This window comes from Somniosus microcephalus, chromosome 9 (assembly GCF_052327205.1).
Source record: "Somniosus microcephalus isolate GS21.2 chromosome 9, FLI_Smic_1.0, whole genome shotgun sequence".
NCBI lineage: Eukaryota > Metazoa > Chordata > Chondrichthyes > Squaliformes > Somniosidae > Somniosus > Somniosus microcephalus.
Window position 1 is genome coordinate 28,565,912 of NC_140995.1, and position 27,001 is coordinate 28,592,912.

The 27,001-nt window shown below is 44.0% G+C and overlaps 1 protein-coding gene across 1 annotated transcript in view; it reads left to right on the forward strand.

The window, feature by feature from the left end:
- Nucleotides 1–27,001, forward strand: part of csmd1b (CUB and Sushi multiple domains 1b) — a 1,295,488-nt gene that overhangs the window by 785,970 nt on the left and 482,517 nt on the right. The window contains exons 27-29 of the mRNA XM_085996460.1: nt 7,235–7,348; nt 10,143–10,238; nt 18,414–18,617. Of these exons, the coding sequence (XP_085852586.1) occupies nt 7,235–7,348; nt 10,143–10,238; nt 18,414–18,617 (414 nt within the window). The remainder of the gene's footprint in view (nt 1–7,234; nt 7,349–10,142; nt 10,239–18,413; nt 18,618–27,001) is intronic.

A 27,001-nucleotide genomic window follows, 5' to 3' on the forward strand; every position in this document is an offset into this window, starting at 1 on the left:
AAGTGAACTACATGGTCGTCGTCATTAAGCTGACAATGGATACCTCCCACTGAGTTACAGGGCTGTAATCAAGTCGGTGGGCTGTGCACTGATTGCAAAGGTTTATCAGCTAAACCACCAGGTTGGATCACTGTCTTAAATTCACACTTGGGTAGAAATTGGCATTTATGCTCACTGAGAACTGTGGCACCTTGTTTATTAGACCAACCAGTGTCACTGTTTCTGTGGTAATGCCATACCATGGGATAGCTCGCTCCATCAGAATCACTGATGGCTGTAACCTTACCTTCTCACAAATCAGGAAGTTCCCAGTTTGACCAGGATAAAGATAAATACTGTATGTGGAAGCATTATGTTGTCACACAGAACTTCTGATTTGCTTATTGTATGTATACATTAACATTACTTTTATTATGAACGATGTGGTGCCACATCCCTATTTGTGTTGCCATTTCAAGGTACCACATAATTTCAGAATTGAAGGAGCAGAACCAAAGAAGTTAACAAGAACAACTTGCATTTATATAGCACCTTTAACATAGTAAAACATCCCAAGGAACATAGCAATAGGAATAGGCCATTCAGCCCCTTGAGCCTGTGCCGCCATTCAATTAGATCATGGCTGATCTGCAACTCCATCTATCCACCTTAATTCCATTACCCTTGCCTAACACAAATCTATCAATCTCAGTTTTGAAATTTTCAATTGGCCTAGTCTCAACAGCTTGTTGGGGGAGAGAGTTCCAGATTTCCACTACCCCTCTGTGCGAAGAAGCATCTTCTGACATCAGCCGTGAATGAACCTGCTCTAATTTTAAGCTTATGCCCTATTGTTCCGGACTCCCCCACCAGAGGAAATAGTTTCTCCCTAATTACCCTTTGATCATCTTAAACACCACAATTAGATCCCCCCTTAATCTTTTATACTCAAGGGAATACAAGCCGAGTCTGTGTAATCTGTCCTCATAATTTAACCCCGATATCATTCTGGTGAATCTGCACTGCACCCCCTCCTAGGCCAATATATCCTTCTGTACTTGGACCCCTGTATCTGCTCATTCACAGTCCCAGCTTCTCGCCATTTAGAAAATACTCTGATCTATCTTTCTTTGGTCCAAAGTGGATGACCTCACACTTTCCCAAGTTTGCTGCAGTTTTGCCCACTCACTTAATCTGCCAACGTCCCTTTGCAACTTTCTGCTTCCATCTACACTATTTATTGTGCCACCTAACTTAGTGTCATCAGCAAAGTTAGATTACGGTTCTCTTTTCCTTCATCCAAGTCATTTATATATAAATATAGTGAAAAGCTGAGGCCCCAGTACATATTCCTGGGGTACACGTCGAATCACATCCTGCCAATTTGAGTGCATATCCATTATCCTTAGTCTCGGTCTCCTGCTCCTGATGAATTCCCTACTCAAGCTAATGGGTTGCCTCCAATTCCATGCGGATCATGGCTGATCTGTATCTTAACTCCATTTACCCGCCTTGGTTCCGTAACCCTTAATATCCTTGCCTAACAAAAATCTATTAATTTCAGTTTTGAAATTTTCAATCGACCCCCCAGCTGCTTGGGGGAGAGAGTTCCAAATTTCCACTACCCTTTGTGTGAAGAAGTGCTTCCTGACATTTCCCCTAAACGGCCTAGCTCTAATTTTAAGGCTATGCCCCTTTGGCCTGGACTTCCCCACCAGAGGAAATCATTTCTCTTTATTTCCTCTATCAACTCCTTTAATCATCTTGAAAACCTCGATTAGATAGTTTCTCCCTAACTACCCTATTAATTCCTTCATCATAAACACCACAATTAGATCTCCCCTTAATCTTCTATACTCATGGGAATATAAGCCATGTCTGTGCAACCTGGCCTCATAACCCTGGTATTTTTCTGCTGAATCTGCACTGTACCACCTATAAGGCCAATATATCCTTCCAGAACTGAGCGCAGTACTCTAAATGGGGTCTAACCAGAGTTTTATATAACTGTAGTATAACTTCCACCTCTTTGTATTTCATCCCCTTGAGATAAAGGCCAACATTCTACATATTAGCCTTTTGAACTATTTTTTGTACCTGTCCACTAGCTTTTAGTGATTTCTGTACACGGACCCCTAAATCTATCTGCTCCTCCACTCGCTTCTCACCATTTAAAAAATACTCTGATCTATCTTTGTTAGATCCAAAGTGGATAACTTCACACTTCCTGCACAGAAACCATTCGGCCCATCATGTCTCCGCTGACTCTTTGTTGGAGCACTCTAATCCCACTGTAATCTAAACTAATCCCACTGACCTACTCTCTCTAAATCCTTGTATCTTTTCTGCTTGAAATATATATACTTCTCTCCCTTGTTCAAGAAAGGAGTTAAAATGGCTAATCTCCAGTCCCACGGCACAATTTGTATATTTAAGGGAGGTTGAAAAATTGTGGCTAGAGCCTTTGCTTACTTTGTGATTTGTCATGTAAAAATACAGTTTATTCTTCTTAATTTTAAGTCATCTTTTGCTCAAAAAAATGTAATATTCACTAGTTCAAAGTGACTAACTCTAATGAAACAGCAGCAAAACACTATAGGAACATTAAACATGCTATAAAACATCAAAGCGACTGTTGAAATGCACACGAAGAAACGAGCATTGCACAAGTTGCACAACAGAAAGTTCAGTCATTTTGCAAACTACTCTGAGGTTTGCTTTCTGTCAATAAAGTAATGGAGAGAAAAAGGCCGTCTGACTTAGCAGTCACACAAAATTAGTGTACAATTTTTCTCTTTAGTCTTTTTAGGGTCAGATACCGAGGGGCTGTCAGTCATAGACACAAGCCAATTCTCTTGGTAAACTTCAGCAATGTTTTTATTAAAAAGAAAGAAAGTCTTTCATTTATATAGCACCTTTCACGACCACTGGACATCTCAAAGCGCTTTACAGCCAATTAAGTACTTTTGAAGTGGAGTTGTAATGTGGGAAACGTGGCAGCCAATTTGCGCCCAGCAAGGTCCCACAAACAGCAATGTGATAATGACCAGATAATCTGTTTTTGTTATGTTGGTTGAGGGATAAATATTGGCCAGGACACCGGGGATAACTCCCCTGCTCTTCTTCAAAATAGTGCCATGGGATCTTTTACATCCACCTGAGCCTCGGTTTAACGTCTCATCTGAAAGACAGCACCTCCAACAGTGCAGCACTCCTTCAGCACTGCACTGGAGTGCCAGTCTAGCTTTATGTGCTCAAGTCCCTGGAGTGGGACTTGAACCGACAACCTTCTGACTCAGAGGCGAGTGTGCTACCAACTGAGCCACAGCTGACGCTATGTGTGGTTTTGGTCAACAAACAGTTAATCATAATACAACCATTGTTTGGAGAGTTTCAGCGCTCAAGACAGAGGGTTGATTGGAACTGTGGTCTTCGAGTGGTTTGCATCTTGACATCTTCTGTCTTCCTAGGCAGTAGTTTCTTACCGTCGACTGCAGCCTCGAGGAAGGCTTGTTATATTCAACTTTTACTGCATGTTCAGGGCATGAACGCTAGCACGGTCTCCATCTCCTCCAATTCTAAGTCCTTGTTCACGTGCAGAGTTTTTGGTGATTCGCTGACCTTGTTTGGAGTAGTAAATCGTGAAGTGCCTTATTCATAGCCCAGACTGTTAATTTGGTCAGGGCTATCTGTTTTCCACATTCTGTTATCTCCTTTGGTTTCAGCTAATCCTAGGTTCCACAATTTCCTTATCTGATGGTGACCTCATGATGCTGTTAGCTTCTTACTGATGAACCAGCTCAGAGTGCAGCAGTCCTTGCTGTCAGTGACTTTCTGAATTTAGGTTCTTTCTTTTTATGTCAAGCAAACCTTTTCCAATGATCCTTCATTAAATGTCATGGCTGTGGAGGGGGCTTTCTCCTCTACCTCTGTCTACTCGCTGGGTCCATTTATTTGGGCCTATTCCTTACTCTCACTCCCACGAGCAGCGTCATCGTCCTGCACGGCATCCACAGTTTCTGTGTTAATTAGCAATCCAAACGCCAGGACATGCGAATCAATATTGGCAGTCACAACAGAGAACTCATACACTCGAAGAGATTTGCTGCTTCAGAGTCGGCTGTCGGTGCCTGTGTGTGACATGTGGCATGTAATATTAGCAGCTCATGTTTGGCAGTGAATTTCAGGAAAATTCACCAGCTTGTATATATTAAACATATACTTAGTGACAAGTGCAAGGATGGAGAAATTCGCAGTCAGCCAGCACCAGCCTTGGGTAGCCATTCCAGATAGGTCAGCCATGGCATGGAGTGCCAGTGTGGTATCAGTTGCAGCTGCTTCCTCTGCGGGCAGGATAAATTTACAGTGCCCAAGGCAGTTGGCAATGGATTCTCTTTCTTGATGCAGGCACGTCACATGAGCCCTACAATTGTCACCTGCCAGCTTTTCTGCCTGGCAATGCCATGCTCGGTCAAAGTGACACAGCCATTCCTCAAAAAGAGTACTAGTCATCCATGCCTTTTTGTAGCTTCTGCAGGTTACATGCAGAGTGATAACAGCGTGGAAATAATGGGTATTTTTTGGAATTCCCAATCAGTAGCAGCTTTATTTTTTCGCCCTCTAGTCATGCTGATGCAAGATATGAAGGTAATTCACTTCTTAGGTTTTTCTTTTCCCTCGCCTGAGTAGTTTTCATTGATGAAATATAACATTCTGCTTGGGTGCAGCTTGTGGGGGGGGGGGGAAAAGCCAATTTTTATCTGCCTTAAGGATCTATCCAGGCTTCTAATGAGGTAAGATTTCTCATGCCCTCAACTGCTAACACTCTCTGTGGCATTGTTGCTTGCCTCCTTGTGTATGGACCAGGACTTGATTGCCTGGCAGCGCTTGATGCAGCTGATCCACGATGTGGAAGTAGAGTCAGTTCCACATTCTTTGGTAGGTTCATCTGCCTTTTACAGCATGACAAGGCCGGACAGGTTAGCCAGTCTGGGCTGCTTGAACAGGGTTGAATTTGGCTGCATCAGTCGGTGTCGCAGGTCAGGATCCGTTTGGAGAGGGAATTTGAATTCGGATTCAAATTCAAATGAATCAATAATTTGAATTAAGAGGTTTGAATTAAACAACTAATGTTCAATGCAATTTCAGTTTTAAATGAACAGATGATTTGAATTAAGCAACTTTGAATTAAGAGAAATAGACTATTATATTCTGTGACCTGCAACCTGAAGAAATATTGGATTTATAATTATGTAGGACCTGAAAGTAGATTGAATTTATAACATAGGACCTGAAGGTATATTGAATTTGTGACATGCAACATGTAATATTAGCAGCTTATGTTTGACAGTGAATTTCAGGAAAATTCACCAGCTTGTACATATTAAACATACTTAGTGACAAGGATGGAGAAATTCGCAGTTAGCAAAAATGCAAATGAATTATGTAGGTCCCACTTATTAAAGGGGTAAATTCCATATTCAATAATTTACCATTAATCTGTTTATCCCAGAAGTGTATAAAAGATATTAGATTTTTATTGTTACAATATTACATTTATTTTCATCTTGAGTGTCATAAACCTGTTGGGAAATGAATGCTATTTTGTCCACTTTTTGAAAATCCTCTCCCCTCTCCAATTTCCCTGTCCTAAAAGCATTGCCTCCTTGCTAAAGTTTTCTCCCACGGGCTGGTTCCCCTTCAGTACAAGTCTTGGGTAGCCAATCCAGATAAGTCAGCCATGGCATGGAGTGCCCGCAGGCTATTCAACTATAAAGGCATTGCAAACAAGGCCAATCCTGTCCTCACCTGATATCTACGCAAGAGCACAGCTACCAGGGGTTACTGAGTGACGATTATGAACTGCAACCCTTGCTGAGTTTTCCCATCCTTAACCCCAAGGCCACTGACACCAAATGTAGCACCCTAATGGCACCCTGACTGAGATTGGCTAGCTCAGTATAAACTGTGGTTTGAACGTGGGACCTTCCTTGTCTGTATGACTCATTCACTCACTGATTAAACTTGCTAAGCCATTCGAGGAGGTTCTGGGGTAGAAATTAATCTCAGGCGGCGGCACAAATCGGGCGGTATCGGATCAGCCGCCTGTTGTACGCAGCGTCTGATAGTTCCATTGACTGCAATGGAACTGAATATCAGGCGCTGTGTATAACAGGTGGCCGGTCCAGCACTGACCATTTTGCGCCACCGCCCGTGACAAATTTTGAGGCCGCTGTCTCCTGTTACCTCATGGGAAGTAACTTTCAATTTCTCCAGAATATATAGCTGCCATTTTGAAAATACTATTAATGGGGATGATTAGAATAAGAAATTATAGGCAAGTGTAGCCCCAATATTTATAATTTAATAACTTGTCAAGGAGCTGGTTTACTTTCCTTGCTGTGTGGCATTTTAGAACTCAAACGACTATGCATATATCTATATGTATGTGTATATATATATATATATATATAAAAAATATATTATTGGTGCCAACACACAATGTTATCACCAACCACTGGTAACAGCGACACAGTCACTGCTTCACTTCCTTCCCAAGCTAATGGTTTAAAAACCACTTACATTACCAATGAAACTTGCAAATAGAAATGTAAACCAGATTATTAACATGTACTATTTGCAGGGTAGGAAAGTAATTTTCATCTCCCCCTGAATAAATTATGCAAAGGACAGACCATTGAGCAGCAAAAACACATTCAGGAGTCTGCACTGCCACATGAAAAGTATAAAACATGTTATTCAGCAATGTTTATCCCCACACCTGTTATAAAATCTCGCATGATCTTTTATTTTTCAGCAGATGTTTGGTACCACAAGCTTAAGAATTAAATCAGTAAGGGGAAATCTAAGCTATTCTTATCAAGAGAAGGTCCCTGCACTGCACAGTTGAGGCAAGATTTTAATTTGTAAGTGCTGTAGCAGAATGACAAATACTCTACATTATTAGCTCTATAAATGTTGTTTCTTTCTGTGTGATAATTGGCTCTATTTGGTGCTGCATTAGTTGAAGGTCAAGTGAGCTGGAAAAGTTAACATTTTATAAATCTAAGATTGTCAAACGACCATTGAAAACCTCTGCTATAAGGTGATCGGAACAGCGTCCAGTAAGATGAGAGAACAAAAGAGTTTGAGTGGTGGAAGTGTATTATAGGTTAGATTAGCAATACTTGCTATTCACGCTAATGTTGGCCAGTGCTTCTATCTATCTCCTCTGTTCCTGTTTTTATCGTTACAGTGGTTTTTGGACAATTTGCACATTTTCAGACAGCGCTAAACGATGTAGTGGAGCTGTTTGATGGAAACAGTCAGCAAGCCAGGCTTCTCAGTTCTCTTTCTGGATCACACTCAGGTAACTTTTTAACTTCTCAGTTTACTTAACCAGAAACAGCAGGTGCGGTCTGACGCAGTGATTTCAGAGTTGCAACGTGCTTTGCTGTGAAGCGGTTGAACACCGGGCCTGCATCCTTCAATTTTCCAATATCAGTGGTGTGATCCACAGGGAGGCCAAATGTTTCCATAACGGGAAAGGGGAGGAGTTTTTCACCCACCAGTTAAAGACTGACATCGGCAGAGGCTTGGGAGCAGGTCGCCTGCCTGTCCTCTAAGCAGGAGATGGTTTGGGATGCAGAGGAAACAGGAGAAGAGGGCACAATTGGTGCGGTGCTGTCTCCATAGCACAGAAAGCACAGTTGTGACACTTTGCCATATGCAAACTTGATAAACGAATTCAAATCGGTCTTTAATGCAAACTAAGAGAACATGTGATTTTCTCCACAATTAACAATCATTAAAAAATGTAGAAATATATGGTATTGATATATGAAATTTCTAAGAATGGCATTAAGTTACTGAGTACATTTGCTGGGTAAAATGGGCATTTTCCCATTTTTCGTTAGGAGCAATTTTACCCCCACGGTGTCTTCCAAAAGCTATTGCTGTGGCAACAACAGCCCCTGAATTTAGTTTATTCTATTCGAGCTCAGTGAAATCCTCTAACTTGAGACAGCTGGTGCTAAACAGCATCAAGGGGGAGAAATTCGGTATAGCCCCGTTTGGGGCGCAATTATCGGCCGGGCTCAAAGTTTAGCGCCTGCCGCTAATTATCGCCTCCAACTGCAAACTTGGCTTCTATCGCCCCTGGAGGTGATTGGAGCGCTAAATCAGGTGCTACACACCTTTCTTAAGGTGCTAATGCTGAGGAGCGAGGCGCTACCTCAGAGCGCTGGCGAAGCTCATGTGATGTCCGTCAGCAATGGAACACAAACACACTGGCGCCGGACAGTTCTTAAAGGGGAGGGTCAATCTTGCTCTCCATCCACACCCTGCTCATTGCAGCCTTGAATCTCGGCCTGGAGAGACCTGTACATCAAATCTGCTGGAAAGAACAATGGAGAGGCCCAGGGAAAGAGCTCAGAGTGCAGCCCCCATAGTCTCTTCTAAATCGATGCAAGGAAGGTCAAAATCAAAATGAACCTGCAAAGTGCTGCTCAGTACCCAAAACTCCTTCACACAGCATTGAATCTCTCCAGAAGTCTCTCTCTCTCTCGCTCTCTCAGAATACGTGGTGCAAAAATGTCGCCGACAAAAAAAGGCAAGAAGTGGTCGCCTTTAAATAGCGTTTCCCCAGTCCCTTCCCGACTGCAAAAAGCTCCCCTCAACCTGTTGTTGCTAGCGGCAGGCGGTAAGGCAGCGGGCGCTACTCAATATCTGGTCGGGGGCACTACCGGGGCTTTGCATGCTCGACTGACTTCACGATCTGCGGGCACAGGAGATCGTGACGGTAGTGTTTAGCGCCACCGCAAAATGTCTGGTCAATTTCGCGAACGGTGCAAACGTCGCCGCGCCCGGGCGCTAGTTGCTTTGTGCCACATTAGCTCCCTCTTAGGGGAGGCGCAAAGCAACCGAATTTTTCCCCCCAAGTGTCCACATATTGAAGCAAAAAACAGATACTGGATCAGACATCAGATTGCTCTTACTTTCATGGAAAAGATACCTAAATCAATGGATGCAATTAAACATGCAGTGTCACTTGAGAAAGATCCAGCACAGAATTGTTTCCCTCACAGCATGGTATTGTACTCTGCAAAATGACAGTTCTGAATATGAACCAAAACTCCTCTTCCATTTTCTATGCTGTACGGTCCTCAAAGCCAAGCAACCTGCAGACAAGCGGGTGGACCGGTGGCCTTCTTTCATATTGGTGTGAATAATGTTCTGGATTGGCCACCAAAAGCATGTTCCTTGAGGATGATTGTCCCTTTGATCATCCCTGCCTTCCTCCCTGTGTCTTCAGTTGTTATTTGACCACACAGTTGCAGCTGAGGTGGCAAAGTGTCACAACTGTGCTTTCTGTGCTACGGAGACATCACAGCACCGATTGTGCCCTCTTCTCCTGTTCCCTCTGCATCCCAAACCATCTCCTGCATAGAGGACAGGCAGGTGACCTGCTCCCAGGCCTCTGCTGCTGCCAGCCTTTAACTACACCACAACCACTGTACCATGCCACTGTGCCAACCTTAATAAAATATATATATCTTTTATACTGGCGGCTTTTTGTTAAAATTTTACTCTATAAAATATACTGCTTGTAAAAAGTTAAATGACACTTTAATGTAAAGAAGCATCCACATTCTTTTGTTGCTAATATGAGCTTCATTTACTTTTTTTTTGGCACGTTAGCTTTACCATTCATTTATTATTTTCTCCCTCGAGCTGTCTCTCCTTTCCTGAAGGCAGTGGCTCAAGCTGGTGTCTAGAGCCATGGTCACTGACCGCCTGTGGTACCTTGGCCAACTGACCATTCTTCAGCTATGAACTTTGGCAGTGAGTGGATTATTTCACTTGGGCTCATGTCACAGCCTCATCCAATCTTATCCTCACCGAGCACTGGGAATTGCTTGCTATTCTTTTAAATGCTTGGACATCACCAGTCCTAATTTCTAATGCAAATGGAGTTTATATTTTGACATAATGAGCATATAGCAGTTTCTGATCTATTATTGCCTAAATGTTACATTTTACAGTAGCTTATTATCCAGTGACAGGCCTTTTTATTAAGTAAACACAGGAACAAATTTATGCTTTAGGCCTGTTTATTATACGAAATAACCATGTTCTGTACCCTCAATATTTTCCTTCCTCAGGAGAGACCTTGCCTCTGGCCACATCAAACAAGATTTTGCTTAGGTTCAGCGCTAAGAGTGGAGCATCATCCAGAGGTTTCCACTTTGTTTATCAAGGTAAAGGATTCAAATTGATTGATTTTCTCAAAGTGTGAGATGGGTCTTAGATGGTGCATAATATTCTTATAGAGCAGCTTGAGTTCTCTGGGGACGATTTCATTTTGCTTCAGCAATTGTAAGAGCTGCACCTTGCCAGAAGATCCATTCATAGTCATGAGTAGTACGTGTGTGACAGTCTCCAGCGACATGATTTTTTTATCTTGCAAATCATTGGCGCTTGCCAAGGTGTCTCCAGTGGTGGAAAAAAGGTAAAGTACATTTTTCGACAGGAACAGCTGTCAAAAAGATTTCTATCACTTCATCATTTGCTTACCCTATGTGGCCTTTCCAAAGTAATTCACGTCATCTCTCTGAGCACCTGGAACTTTCCTGTTCCTTTTGGTTTCATGTCTAACCTTTGTATAATTAATGTTGAAATGAGTAATGCAGTTGAGATATACTGGTCTCAAACAGAGATGAGCCTTAACCCTACAATGAGCAAAACTAAATTCAACATTCAAGCAACAAAAAGAAATATTAAAAGAAAGTTGTGCATAATCCTGCATACCAACTTTGGGGATGGAGCAAATCAATTTGGTTTTTCTAGGTCAGTTCAACCTCAGGTGAACTGTGTTCTACTCAACTTGAGCCCATATCTGAATTGTTAGTTCAGAAGCCAGTGGCTGTAGTACAAGTAAAATCATAGCTCAACACCATAATCTGTGAATTGTGGGACTGAGCCTGAGAGCTGGTCATTTGGGTCAATGAAAGCAGTCTCAACCTTAAATTTGATTTGGATCCATTGAAAATTTTCTCTTTTTATTGTCTACAAACCAAACTTTTGCTGGAACAGATTTTGGTGCTAAGCCACATACTTATTGTACCACAGCCTCCAAAGCTAGTTACAGAACATTAAGATTCAGCTGTTGGCTTTAACATGGAGAAAATGTTAATGAAGAATGTGCTGGCCGATGGTATGGTGACATAATGTTTTGGAACACTCATATGTTGCACCCCGGATTGGGGGGCATCTAGATTTACCACGTCAATTCTGAGTTCCTGACTTCAGCCTGGTCTCGCTGTAGAGGTGTTAAGGCTCTTCACAAGAAGAAAGGAATATTAGCAGGAGGCTAAACACCTTATAGCAGCTGTCTTAGAGCAGCATTGGCAGAGGTTTGTTGTGCAGGTTACCTACCTGTCCCTTGATCCATTAGATACATGGACCGAGGAGGGCAGTACCGAAAAATAAGTTGAAAACAAAGAAGTTGTCTTTCAATGAAAGAAGACCATGACAACCATGCATCGATATTTCACTGAGCTAATTAGAGTTAATAATGGCTCTTTAATTTCTTGTGATTTACTCCGATCACAGTTTGTGATTGATTACACCCTGCACAAAATCTGCATTGATGTTTTCACTGTGGTGTTCATTAATTTTGCTGAACAAGCTAAAGAAGGTCTTCATTTGCAGATTGGCTGCACTCACTTAATGTGTTGGCTTTTTGTATGCTTTGTGCAGAGATTGTTCACCATTCACCAGGACTTTGGCTCTATTTATAAAGAAGGTTGATGATTTTAATACAATAGGGTGCAGAAGAAATCTTGTCCTCTCCTGTGTTCAGTAGTTTTTGCAGTCTGTTAAATGTTGCTAATTGATGTAACTTGGATTATTTGCATCTTGGAATGAATATTAAATATGTAGGAAGAATTGGATCAGAAATCCCATCAGAAGAATTGAATTGGGATTTAATATATTTATGCCCAAGGTTTTATATATGATGCCATTTTACTTGGGAATTATTGTGCATGAACTGGCTTGCTGGAAGAAAATTGTACAACCAGTGGTTAATGTGAGTATAATGCAGTATTGCAAAGGTTTACTATTAATTCTTACTATATTAGAAAACCTCAAGGACATGCTACATAACCCAATGTTCTGCTAATAAATACTTTATTTAACAATAATCTAAATAACAGAGTTATCAACATTATAACGTTTAATTTCAATGATCACAGTAAAAATTCTAATCATTTCAGTCAAATATAGATGCATAGTTATCAAGGTCTTCTGCATTGAAAGACAACTGCTTAGTATAGTCAACACAATCTAAATCATGCACTATCGCAGCTTTCAATGGGGTTTGCCCAGTACTAATATTAAAATTCAGTTTTCAAGGTTGCAATCTGTGCTTGGCAGAGTTCAAAGTAGAACTGGTATGCTTTCAGGTTGAGCCTCTGACCTCATTTCTAATTACTAAAGATATAGCTTCTTTCATGTAGCCACAGATTAGCTGGAATGCCAAACAGTCCTGTTGGTTTTGATGATTCAGGTTTTGGTAAGTCATCTTTCCTCGTATTCCTACTTGGTAATCTTTTTTCTGCCTTCTCCAAGAGCTTTCTCATTTAGGCGATTAATTTTTCACCTTAAGCTACTGCAACTGAACATGGCTTCATCAGATTGAACCAATCAAAGCAAGTAAATCCATCAGCAGCAATCATCTCAAAAGTAAAATTAACATTAGAACAGACATATCTGCAATTATTGTATATACCAGAATATTAATATGAAAGCATTTTTTTTACAATGATTTTATTTTGTTTCTCTGGGGGATCCATTGCGCTCCTGCCAAAGTTACAGCGAGAGATCACGAGAAACCTCACTGTTTCACAGCCAATTGTAACTTTAATTTTTTTGGCCTGCAATCTTCCCTGTTGTCAAGGAGACATAAATTTATTCAGCAGAGATATGTACCCAGTAAGGTAATGAGAATAATAAATACATGATTGAAAATTGAACAATTTTACTGCACTAAACCTTCCACCTTGTTTAAACAATTGGTTTTCATTAACAAAGTGCCTGTCATCAAACATTCATTTTTGTGGACAAATTCTAACTAGATTTTGCTAAGTTCTTATTAGAGTGCTTTTGGTAAGTCATGGAATCATATAGCACAGATAGAGACCATTTGTCCCATCGTGCATGTGCTGACACTTTCAAAGCGCTATCCAATAATTTTATTCCCCGGTTCTTTCTCCATAACCCTTCAAATGTTTCCTTTTCAAGTATATATTCAATTCAAGTATATATTCAGTACTAGTCACTATAGAATCTGCTTCCACCCCCCTTTCAGATAGTGCATTCCAGATCATAACAATTCGCTGCGTAAAAAATATTCTCCTAATCTCCAATGTCCCCTCTAAATATGTTGGTGCCCCGCGGCCCCTTTAAGAGGCTGTACGGGCCATTCAAAATACCAGGCCTGCGCGGTTTTTGCATTGAACAGCCAGCAAGCCGGCTACACGGGATCCCTGGAGCGCTGCAAGGCCAGAACATTGCTCCTCTCCCCTCTGGTTCTTTTGCCAATTACCTTAAATCTGTGTCCTCTGGTTACCGACCACCCCGCCAGCGGAAACAGTTTCTCCTCATTTACTCTATCAAAACCTTTCATAATTTTGAACACCTCAATTAAATCTCTCCTTAACCGTAAGTGCTGCTTCTTCGCACCTGTTTGCAGTAACCTCTCTTCTCTTAGGCAGTCCCTCGGAACCGAGGATGACTTGCTTCCACATTAAAAATGAGTTTGCAGGTGACTAATGAGTCCAATGTGGGTCCTACAGTCTCTGTCACAGGTGGGACAGACGGTGGTTGAGGGGGCGGGTGGGTGGGGTGCTTGGGTTGACGTGCGCTCCTTACGCTGCCTGCGCTTGGTTTCCGCTTACTCCCGGCGAAGAGACTCGAGGTGTTCGGCGCCTTCCCGAATGCTTCTCCTCCACTTTGTGCGGTCTTGGGCCAGGGATTCCCAGGTGTCGGTGGGGATGTTACACTTTTTCAAGGAGGCTTTGAGGGTGTCCTTGAAGCGTTTGCTCTGCCCACCTGGGGCTCTCTTGCCATGCCGGAGTACCAGTCAAGTGCTGGAGAATGGGTAAGGCCTTAACAAGAGGGCTGAGGGCCCTTGGCAGCAGCGCTATGCTGGAATTGATGCAGCATTCCAGTTTTTTGAGCAGAGGAAACAGTTTTTAAAGCAGAGGAAATTGGACTCGGGAGAGCCTTTGAGCTGCTGCAACTACAATTGTTTGTTCTTGGCTAATAACAAATGTTTAGGAACAAGAAGTAATAAGAAATTTCACGGGCACATTTGTCCATCAATCCTCATTAGCAATGATAAATATCCGGGCTGTTTCTGCTTGATTTTACGATTCCTTCCATCTAATTTTATGACTCCTTGCAAACAGGCACAGGAAGGAATTAGTGCCCATGCCGATTTGCGAGGCTTGTAAATGCCCTTGAGAATAGCAGCTGTAAAATAAATGAGCACAATATTCTGGACTGGAAAGTCAATCATTTTATTTATCACCTTCCATTCCAGGTTGACCTTATTTGGCATTCACTTTTACACTGTACTGCTTTCAATTTTATCTCACTGCAGTATGTAACATTTACTAAAGGATAGTTGATGTCGAAAACAGCATTGTTTTCTGATTCTGACTTCTTGTGACCTCATAGACCCAAAGTGAAAAGTGTGACCTTTACAACAATATAATTTGTAGTTGTTGAGAGGCTCCATTCTACAAAACTGTGGCAGGAAAAAGTTGCATTATTCCAAATCCATGCCCGGCATATGGATCACAACTGTCAAATTCATAGTGGGACTTGGTGAATTTCCGGAGGTTGCTAATTTGATCAATATCAGTAGGATTTGCCAGTGATGTTGGATATATTTTCAATACCTATTTCATTAGTAGCGAATGAAGCATACAAAAATGACTCCCTCAAGAAGTGTCGAACACTGAGCCTTATGGTTTCTATCAGTAAGGAAATGGCATATTCCTAACAAGTGCCCATGAGCACAGTGTAAGTCTTGTTAAACAAGACTTTTGTTCCCAAATAGGAGCTGGGAACCAATTGATTTTTCACGAGATTACAATTGATCTCTCAATTTTTTCTGCCAATCCCACAGCTCTGTCTTTCTGTTGGGATCTCCCACATTCCTATGTTTTGTTGCTTTATAAATCCACGTTCTCCCTCACCCCATGTCCAGTGCTGTCCTACGCATCCCCCCCCAGACTGCGTTGCATCCACATTCTCCAGCTTCCCTCTACAGTTCTAGCCATGCTGTCTGTGCAGTATGTAATGCTCGGGGTATTTCTGTGATTCTGTGCTCCCAAAGGTGAGCCGTGCTCACTGGGAGCGTGAGTTACAATAATTTAGTTCTGGTTCTCCGATCCGCACTCCCTGATAGTGTTGGAAGTAGCAGATAGTAGAATTACCCCGCTTTTATTCATGCTCACTTACTTCTCTATGTGCTTGCTCTATACCTCATGGGGGAAAAATTCAGTTGGTTTGCGCCTCCCATTAGCACCTTAAGAGGGCGCTAATGGGGCGCAAAGCAACTAGCGCCCGGGCGCGGCGATGTTTGCGCCGCTCGCGAAATTAACTAGACATAACTAGGCTGTAATCCCCTTCCCGCCTCCAGGAGACGGGACCTGGCACGCGTCGGCTACCCGCCTCCTGGGAAGATGGCACGGAGACAGGTTGGGGACGGTTGGGTACCCACCCCCCGATTCTGCCATTTTCCTGGCAGTCCCACCTCTAAACCCGCCTCCCCCGGGCTGGCAAGGTCGCGTCCTTTGTTTCAAAGGGATTTTAGAATGTTCTTTTTGTACTGTATGCAGCTGTAAGCCACAGTTAGGTAACTGTTTCTCATGGCTGGCACTGCTGAAATTAAACTAAGTACACCGAACAGGCAAACAAGTTATAGGACTTATTTATTGGATGGAAAGCACTCATCTCTGTGAAAATTCAAAGAATCATAAAATCTTACAGCACAGAAGGAGGTCATTTGGCCTGTGCTGGCTCTTTGAAAGAGCGACCAATTAGCCCCACTCTACTTCTCTTTCCCCATTGCTCTGCAATTGTCCTTTTTGAGAAAATATATTTAATGTACTTCAACTGCACAGTATTGAGAAATGACTCCGAAATGTGGAGTAGGTTAGTTTTGAGGTTAAATGTATCCAGTAAGAGGAATCTGTGGCTGGGTATTTCCTTGGAGCTGGTCCCGCTCTGTTGCAGGTAACTTTGCCAGAAGTGTAGCAAAAATTTTGTTTACACGTGTAAATGGAGATTCCGCCGCACTTCCAGGGGCTTTACGGTGGCAAATTGGGAGTAGCTCTGAGGAAATGTCTTTATTTTCCCCCATTTTCTCTCCTCCTCTCCTAAAGATGGTGAGTGTTGCTGGGTTACAATTCCCACAAGTGCCAGCAGTCCTTCAGTACCTTGGCCAAGTAGTCATTCTTCATGTGTGATCTTAGACAGTTAGATTTGGAACGTTATTATCTATTGACATGATCACAGTCAAGCCTGATCTTGTTGCTGGATAAGTGGAAGAACCCTGGCTGCAGATTATTTATTTTAGCCCAGGGCGCCAAGGCCAATTAGAGCACCCCAACTCCTGCCCAAGTTGAGATCAGCTAAGCCACAGGCTGCAAATAGAACTGGGGCCCACTGGTCTGTGTGAGGAATGCACTGAGTAGTGAGATCAATACATGAGACCACTGGGGGAACCAAAATCAAATACGATGATATCAATGGAAGTATCTCTCCTAAGTTGTAATTATTTAGTGCATATTTTGAGATATTTTATTTGCCTTCTGAAGATTTTGATTCAAAGTTTAAAAAAAAAATGAATGGCAATTTAGTGATATAGCACATTAGCACAGGAATGTGCCGTGCTGCGGATTTGTGGTTTATGAATTCAGATGTACCAGATGGTGAGTTTCTGACTGCAACTGGCACCGCATGGAGCCAGGGAGCAGAGACACGATACATCCCTGCAGGGAAAGAAAATCAAGAGAGTAACTCAACAGTGGCTGCACTCACACACATTACAGTCAATGTTCCCGCTAAGCCGTACAGCAATGGAAAAGGTCCCACGCAGGTCGCTCACCGGCTTTTACATTGTAAATACCGCGCATGCACAGAAATTTAAAGGGACCACGCATTAAAAGAAGCAGGCTGCACAGAACAAAGCACAGCTTACAGGGAACATTGACTACAGTGGTGGTGCATTGGCAGGCATTTGAACGAAGATCATCTGCATCACTGGCCCTAAATATCCTTGGGGTGTATCCGCTGGACTTACGCTGCAACTTTGGCAGAAGACTGGCAGAACCCACTGGGAAGTAGCAAGTACCTGCTGGCACCGGGCCTCTGCTGTTTCTGTGATTTTTCTGGCCTGCCTTGTAACAGTGAAACTTCTTCCTGCCTCTTACAAGTCAAATTGGGGCAATGCACAGAACCAACAGCAAGGACTCCTTGTGCTGGGAATACCCGCTTCCCAGGCTCGTGTGGGACCTGATATAGTATTGGATGCCAGTTCATCAGTTCACAACTACCAGCCTGCAGATGAACGTGAGTGGATCCCAGGTGGCCTGGCGCGCTAAAGAATGCCCAATTAAAAAAATACATTCTTGATGTCTCTTACCTCACTGTGGGCAGGCAACTGACTTTCGAGCTGCATGGGGCACGGGCACCCATCTGCACCATGACAATTAGGTGCCATTCCACTGGCCTTGCAGGGTGAGCACTGGAGGGCGTTAAGTGGTGCAATGCCAATGTAACCGCTGAGATCATGGCCTATGGATTTTTTTGGCAACTTTTTCAGTACGAGAATGGCATATGGCCCAGCAGGAACATATAAAGGGTGAAAAACTAATTTAAAAAGGATGGGGGAAGATGTAAGTTGATTTTCTATGGATATGTTATGAGGAAGAATGCACCAGCAGAGAGAAAATAGAAGTTAATTTTTCATTTGTTCCTGGTGTTTTATAAACAGAAGCATTTGATGTGCTCCATAGATTGTTTCATTCTGTAATATTTCACATTACGTGCTTGCAAAATATCAATTTGAGAAAATAATTGCAATATTTGCTTCTCGGAGAATGAAAACCCATAAGTCCTTCAGGGATAAATTTGAAATACCTGGGAGAGGAGAGTTATGAACTGTTAGATTCACGCATTTATATTATAGCATTTTTTTCAGCTTTGCAGTACAAATGTTGACTTATATTGATGTATCCAATTTGTACATCAGATGTAGCACCTTAGTAGAAAACTCCAGTGCATAAAATATTGCTCCCTGCTGGATCATTTTTTATTACTGAAGAGTTTAGACTAATTCGTATTTTTCTTTCTAGCTGTTCCCCGCATGAGTGCCACCCAGTGCAGCTCTGTACCTGAGCCCAGATATGGCCGAAGAATAGGTTCAGAGTTTTCTGCAGGTTCTATTATTCGTTTCGAATGCAACCCAGGATATCACCTCCAAGGCTCAAAGGCTATTCGATGTCAGGCTGTGCCTAATGGCTTGGCACAATGGAATGATACAATACCAAGCTGTGTAGGTAAGTGCAGATGAAATTGCCCCTGTTTTATGATTTGGGGAATTTGCATGTACATTAAGACTTATGAGCATTTTTCAGTAGGGTGGTGATATATGTAAATTTGTTGACCATATTTGCTGTCTCCAGCTTTTGATTGTGTGCTTTTCCGCAGCAAGCAACCTTCTCCAGCTTCTTGATCATTTGCTGAAAGGTTCAGTTTATAGAAATGGCTTTATAGAAAACCCACATACAGGAGACTTTGTTATATCCGGCACCGACGGGACTGAGCTGTTGCCGATCTATCAAAACTGCCGGACATACCAGCGTTAATGTTGAAGCATACGGAGGTTTTCATCTCCGTATCTGACAACAAACACTGTTGCTTAGCAACAGCTTCAAACATTCGGCCCGTACCTTGGAAGCGTCTCTGTAGCTTAGCAACAGCTTCAGAGAGACTTTCCAGAGCCTGACTGTTGAAAAAAAAGCCACGAGAAGAAAAAAAAAGCCACGAGAAGAAAAAAAACCTAACGAAACAGCTCCCAATTTCTGCCGGTAGATCGAGGTTTCCGGACATACAACCTCCGGATAAACCAAAGCTTCCTGTAGTTTTCATCCCTAGTTAACATAGATTCAGTCAACAATAGATCTTTTTTTATAACTAGTTTTATTTTGGTCTGTAAAAAGGGCAGAATCCCAGAAGAGCTGGTTTCTGGCCATGATCTCATTGAATGGCGGAGCAGGCTCGAGGGGCCGAATGGCCTACTCCTGCTCCTATCTTCTATGTTTCTATACTGTCCCACTCCTGACCCAGGAGTTTCAAGGCCAACGCCTTTAATGAAGGAAACATCCCAATTAATTTCACTGGGTGGGGGAAGAAGAAGATAAACAGACAAAAACAAAAAAAGGAATTGATGGCAGGAAGGGAAAATTGGAAGAGCTGAGGGAAAGCTTGGTCAAAAAATGGCTTTTAAAGGAGGAAAGAGAGAGTGTAGCTACAGTAGCTGAAGGCTGTGCTACAAATGATGGAGTAAAAGGAGGGAGGATGCACAAAAGGTGAGATTTGTACAGCATGTCGTGGAGATGAGGCTGGAGTCAGCCATAGAGGTAAGGCTGGTGAGGTCAGGGAATTGAAGACAAGAATTTGAAATTGAACATATTGGGGGGATAGGGAGTCAATGTAGATCAATAAGGATGGAGATGATGGTTGAACAGGATGTCGTGTGGAGCAGTATAGAAACAGCTGAGATTTGAGCAAGTTGGAATTTATACAAGGTGAAAGATGGGTGTCTAGCAAGGAGGCCATTGGAGAAATTGAGTCTGGAGGTGACATGGATGGGGATACAGTGCAGAAGAGCTGAGGAGGATGATGTTGCCAAGGCAGAAGTAAGGGCCTAGAAATTGAGTTTGCGCTGCGCCAGGGCTTTAGCGCCGGAAGTTAGCGCCGGCGCTAAGTCCCTTTGCGCGTGCCAAAAATTCAGTAGCGCCGCGCCCAAACGGCTGCCGGCGCTACTGAAGGGTTTTAGCGCCTGAAAACTGGCGCAACGCGCCGCATTGCGGCGCTATTCCGGCGCTGCGGCGCCCGCTGCGGTGCGGCAGGCTCGGGAAGTGCAGGCCTCCTCCTTCCGTTAAGGAGGAGCTGCCTGCACCCGGCCGCGGCCCGCGCAAATCTCTTCAAAAATGAGCCCGGCACCTCGGACAAGTGCCGGGCTTGCATCTGTTCCGGGGGGTGGGGGGGAGAAGTCCGGGGAGGGAGCTGCGGGCAGGCGGCCGGTGGGAAAGCGGCCGGCCGCCGCGCCTCCTTAAAGCGCCGGCGCAGACTCCGGCAACACTCGTTTGCCGGAGTCTTAGTTGCGGCTGCCACTGGCGAGGCGGCCGCAACTGAATTTCGGCTTGGGGCCGGGTTACCACGGCAACCGGGACGCTGCGCACACCGATGACGTCATCGGTGCCGGCGCAGCGCTACCAGTCTACCGCCGCGGAAGGGCCCCAGGCAATTTAGGAACCGGCGCCAATTGCAGCGCTAGGCCCTCTAGCGCCGCAAAATCGGTGCTAAGGGCACTGAATTTCTAGGCCAAGGTGTCTTGCCGATGGATAATATGGAGTTTCCAGCTTAATTCTGGGTCCAACAGGATGCCAGGATTTTGCATGATATTCTTCAGCTTGAGCATGTGGCTAGGGAAGGGGATGGTGTTGATGGCAATGGAGTGGTGTAGGCAAGACTGGTGATGGAATGTATAGCCAAGGTGGGGGCTGCAAATAATGGTTTTGGCTTTCCTGGTGTTCAGTTGGAGAACATTTTAACATGCATAACTTAATGTCAGGCAGCTCAATAGCACAGAGGTGGTCATGGTTGCATTAGGGCAGATAAGAGTGGATGGATATGGAGGGCATTCACACAGAACCCAACAGTGGAGTTAAAGCAATGTTAGAGGATTCCATGGCCAACTGTCTCAACTACCACGAGAAGGTTGAGATAGACAATGAGGGATAATATACCACAGTCACAGTCAGAGATTGGCCAGAGCGGGCTCAGGCTATAAGCAGTGCAGAAGAGGGACTGATGGGATTTGAACAGGGAGTTTTGGAGAGATGGCCATGGAGCCAAGAGGCAACAACATGATGGAGTACCTGGATCAGGGGCAGGCTAATTGAGAAGGGGGCTAATAATGCCAGTTTTGAAAGGGAATGTGACAACGTCTCAGCAAAAGGAGTTATTGAAAATGTCTGCAAGCATGCAGGTCAAGAGAGGTAATTGGGCGGTTAGGAATTGATGGGGAGGGGTCCCAGGAGCCGGAGATAGACTTTATGGAAGAGATGAGCTTGAAAAAAACAGGGGAGATAGAGAGAAACTGCAGAGTAACAAGGGCTCATTGTAGAGCAGGTGAGGGAATGTGGGGAAAGAGAGGAGGTAGAGACAAAGAGACAAACGGGGAGAAATTCAGTAGGTTGCGCCACCCGTTAGTGCCTTAAGAGGGCGCGAAGTGGGTCGCAAGCCAACTGGCGCCCAGGCGCGGCACTGCCCACGCCTCCCGCTAAATTCCGCGGGACGTTAGTGGTGGCACTAACCGTTAGCGCTGCGCCGCTGCCAATGATATTTGGCAGCGCCCCCTGATTTACCGCCGGACGCTATGTCCGACGGGTTCAGGGGGGCCTACCTGCGGCCGGGGAGGCGCAAATTAAAGGCGAGGTGCGGGGCGGCCATTTTTGTTGTTGGCCGCCTGCCAGCACCTGCCTACGCTCCCGTCCCCGGCCTCCTGAACCCCCCCCCCCCCCGCGGAGTGCCGGCTGCGCTCCAAGAGCCCGGCACTTCTCCTCGATGCCGGGCTCTATTGCCTGCACTCCCGATCCTCGGGGGCCCAGCTGGGCCCCAGATTGCGCTGCACAAGGCCCCTCCCCTTTAAGAAGGGGAGGAAGGCCTGCAATACCGCAGCACGACGTGCCGCAGCGCGTGGCGCTGTGGCATGTAGCGCCACGATATTCACTTGCAGCGCCCCAAGAGGGATGCGGGGTGCCTCCAGTAGCGCCGTGCTTCCCTTTGGGGCGCAACAACTCAATTTCTGGTACGGGGGCGCGAATGTTTCCGGGGCACTACTTTTAGCGCCCTGGCGAGGCTGGCGCCCCAAACGGGGCTATACTCAATTTCTCCCCCAAAGAAATTAATCAGCTCTTTGCACTTGATGTTCGAGGTGAGAGGGAAGGGGTTGGGGAAATGTAACTGAGGAGGCTGTCTATAATGAAGGAAAGGTGCTGAGGGTTGCCTTTACCCTCCAGGATGACCCTGGCGAAGTCTGAGGATTTGACTGAAGATACATAACAGTGCTTAACATGGACAAGCCAGATCTGATGATGAGTGGTTCGACCAGGCATGCTTGTGTTTGCAGCCATCAGACTTACAGGAGTAAACATGGGAGCTGTAACAAGGAGAGGTGGGAGCCAGTGGGTGATTTGCTGCAAATTAAGGTGTTGTAGGCAGAAGCAAGGGTGCAGTTGAACAGGTCAACAGTGGTACAGCTATTGTTTCGATAGACAGCCAGTGGAGAGAGAGTTGGGAATTAGAGAGCGAATTAGTGAGGGAGCTGGGGAAAATTTTTTCCAAGGCTGGTTGGTGAGAGTAGTGAAGCTTCACGAAGGCAGGAGAATGTGGGTTAAAAGACACAAGGAATGATCAGAGAGAGCCTTGTCTGTGATTGAGACCTCGGAAGTGCAGAGACTGCAAGAGTTGGCGAATTCAAGGGAGGTGCTAATTGATGTAAATGAGAGTTTGTTTGTAACAAACCCGTGGGTTTGGAATGTGGGAAGGGGGGATTTTGGTTCCTCCCATCCCTGAGGAAGATGTTTTGGCATAGTTATTGGCTTGTATTATTGTTAAGATTTATTATTAATTATATCTTGTTCTATATACAAAACTGTGCTTGGAGCTTTGTCTAGAAGAAGTTTAAGATCATATTGGCCCAGAACTTGGTGTCGGGGGCTTGCCGCGCGTGCAAGCCCCCGAGCTGCACTCACCCTGCGCGCTGACATCTGAAGCCCGGGCCTGCTTGCATTTCCTGTGACAGGCCCGGTTCAGATGTCAGCGCGCAGTGCTTACCTGATCCAGCGGCGTAGTTAGTGCGATGTGCTGGCTGGGATCAGGTGAGCACTGTACAACCAATCAGGGGAGGGGAAGGTTCATTCATGAGTTTGAGAGTAAGAACTGTCAAACTCATGAAAACTACGGGGGCCCAAAACACTATTTAAACTTTAAATAAAAAATTAAAAAACATCCCAATCATTAAATTAAGTATAAATAAGTTTAAAAAAATAATTTAAACAATAATTTTTTTTTTTGAAAAAAGGAAATTTTTAATAAAAAGGGTCTAAAACTAAACTTACCTTATTGTAGATTCTTTAAAATAATAAACCTGTGGAAAAAAAAATTCTAAATTACACTAAAACACCACTTACCTGTAAAAATAAATACTTACGTGTGCTTTTTACAAGCGTAAAGACCGGAGGCCTTTACACATGCGCAAATCCCCCAAAACAGAGGAAATCCAAGATGCACGCGCTGCCCCCTACAGTGCACGCGCTAGCCTCTTCACCTCTTGGGTTAGAGGAGAGGAAATGCCGGTTTTCAGCGCATGCGCTGTGCATGCTGAAAACCGGCATTTCATCCGGCCAGACGCGTGAGTACCCCTTCCGTACTCACGCGTTTGGGGAGGAATTACTGCCCCAATGTCTCAGTGTTTATGTGGGTCTTAACAATATGAAGGGGCAGATTAAGTGAGTGTAGGAGAGCAGAGAAGATGGAAAGATGGGAAATTTAGATAAAATCACCAATGCTGAGGAGTCGCTCGGTACAAATACTAAGTGAAGAGGTCTCAGTGAGGAAGTCAGCACTGGGCTTGGCCAGGCATTTCATGAGGAGGATTTTAAGTGAGAGCAGGAGAGTTGAAAGACAACAAAATGCAAGGTGATGACATTGCCAGAGTAGAAGGCAAGCAGACAAAGTCATACTCGGCAAGGTATATACACTGTGATGGCAGTTTGGGCATGGCAGGTGCTGAAACCTATAGCCAGGCAGGGAGACTTTAGTGAGGGCAAATGAGTCACCATCCATAAGCCAGGTTTCTGTCTGCACCAGGATGCCTCTACTTACCTATGACAAGGTCACGGTGAGGTCTTTGCTCGCAAGGGAGCAAGCATTCAGAAGAGTGATATAGAGGAGGGTGGTGATTGATGATTCACTAGTGGGGTCAGAGGTGGGTTGGGACAGTGGAAGAAGGATGGGACGCAGGCAAAGGTGAAGATCAGTGCAGCAAAGAGTAGGTTGGGCAAGTGGTCTGGAGTTGGTAGCTTTAACTAGCCCCATTATTAGAAGGCAGGAAGCCTCAAACAGTGGGCAGAATGAAGGTGAAGGATAAAGGCTAAGGATAAAGATGGATTGCCGTGAATGGAGTTGCACAAGAAAGAAGCACTGCAAGTATTTGGATACAATGAGTTGGACTAAATACATAAGTGAGCAGAACAATAGGATGATAAAATTTAATTACGGCAAGTGTAAAGTACTGCACATTGGGGAAAAAATGTGATATAAATGCTCCATAAATGGTAACAAAGTAGCTAAGGGTCAAGTTGAAAGATGTCTATGGGTCTTAACAGACCTGATCCTCAACATGTCCATTCACTTGGAAGCAGCAATCAACAAAACCAATAGAGTGGTGAACATATTACCCAAAACCAAATAGTAGAGGAGTCACACTTAAACTGTCAGACAGCACTTTGAATAATGTATCCACTTCTAGTCACTCAGACACAAGAGACATTCAAGCCCTGGATGCAGTTCAAGAAAAGTCACAAGAATGATCCCTGATGGCAGAGTGCTAAAGCTGAACTTGGGCTTATTGGTGTATATGATATTAAATGTTGTAGAAAAGGTAGATTCGAAAAATTATTTCAATCTATACTGCAGAATGAACATTTGGGTAGAGAAGTAGAGGAAAAACCTCTGAATCATTTAATAGTTGGATACAGTGGTGGGGGCATTAAGACCTTTGTAGATGGATGAGCTAAGATGGGTTGAATGTCCCTCTTCATCTGTATCTATCTTCTGACTATGGGATGCTCTCACATGCTCCCCTAGTGGCCAGATATAGAATAACATTATTTGGGGCCTCAGAGCAGACCTTCTTTCCATACCTCCACATAAGCATGGTGCGTGGAACAGGAAGTGGGAAGGAAAAAATAATGAAGCATATAACATTTTTAAAAATTCCTTACAGTAGATGTCAAAATCAGACTGACTTTTATGGGTTTCACCTGTTAACTGACTCGTCCAGGGAGCATGGGAGTTACTCAGTTTAACACAATCTTTTCAGTATGGGCATGCTGTGCTGATGTACAAACTGTTACTGAGGTTTTTAGCATTTAGTTGTATGAAAACAGATCAAGGTGTCATGTTCATTCCTGCTAAAATGTTATTTATTTGTCAGTGCAGGTAATGCACAAAAACCAAGTTTTAAAATCAGGCAACTCTTTCCTTCAATAAGTAATTTTTAAAACATTTTTTATTCGTTTAAGGGATGTGGGCATCGCTGGCAATGCCAGCATTTATTGCCCATCCCTAGTTGTCCATCCCTAGTTGCCCTTGAGAAGCTAGTGGTGAGCCACCTTCTTGAACCGCTGCAGTCCATGTGGTGAAGGTACTCCCACAGTGCTGTTGGGTAGGGAGTTGCAGGATTTTGACCCAGCAACGATGAAGGATCGGAGATATACTTCTAAGTCGGGATGGTGTGTGACTTGGAGGGGAACTTGGAGGCGGTGGTGTTCCCATGCATCTGCTGCCCTTATCCTTCTAGGTGGTAGAGGTCGCGGGTTTGGGAGGTGCTGCCGAAGAATCCTCAGCGAGTTGCTGCAGTGCATCTTGTAGATGGTACATACTGCAGCCACGGTGCGCAGGTGGTGGAGGGAGTGAATGTTTAAGGTGGTGGATGGGGTGCCAATCAAATGAGCTACTTTGTCCTGGATGGTGTCGAGCTTCTTGAGTGTTGTTGGAGCTGCACTCATCCAGGCAAGTGGAGAGTATTCCATCACACTCCTGACTTGTGCCTTGTAGATGGTGGAAAGGCTTTGGGGAGTCAGGAGGTGAGACACTCGCCGCAGAATACCTAAATAAATGTTCATATGCTGTTACTCCCACTCTATAAGAGAGTTGTTTCTTTTTATCTTTGACCCTCTGTGCTCGTTCAAGCTAAGGTTTCAGGCAGTGTTGGTTTTTCCTCACCCCAGCCCTCTCGAATGGAACAATTTTAAATCTGTGTATCTGTTTTGCTGTCAGGAGAAGAACTGATAAGTTCATTCAGGCAAGGCAAACAATTGTGAGGGAAAGGCTCAAACTCAGAATCTTCTGACTGGCCAAGAGTCACACACTCAGATGCCGGAGCTCTCACTTTCTGGTATTTTTCATTTGTAAATCAGTTAGTGATCAGACCTTAGACGGATGGCCAACTTGGACCAATTAGGGAAAGAGTTACCTCCCCAACCCTGACCGTCAGGGGAATGGATACCACTCAAGCATAGGTATATCATTACAATGAAAATCAGACAGATTGCACACAGTCCTCGTCATAATAAAATAGGTCACTTAAAAAACCCTGACATGTCAAGCTACTGACATTGTAAGCTGAAAACATAGAAGCAAATGTTTAACACGTACTGCCAATATGACAGCTCAACTGCACAGAATAGCCCCCAAAAAACCTGAAAAATGGCCCACTGCACAAATGTGGTGCCATTTTTCTTAAAGCGACTGACAATTATGAAGATAAGTTATTTGAACTGGGCTAAAACTTTGATTTGTCTGTATTTATCCCAATTAGGCAAATTCAAATTGATGCAGCCTTCAAAATGTAGTTCTGATTTTTTTT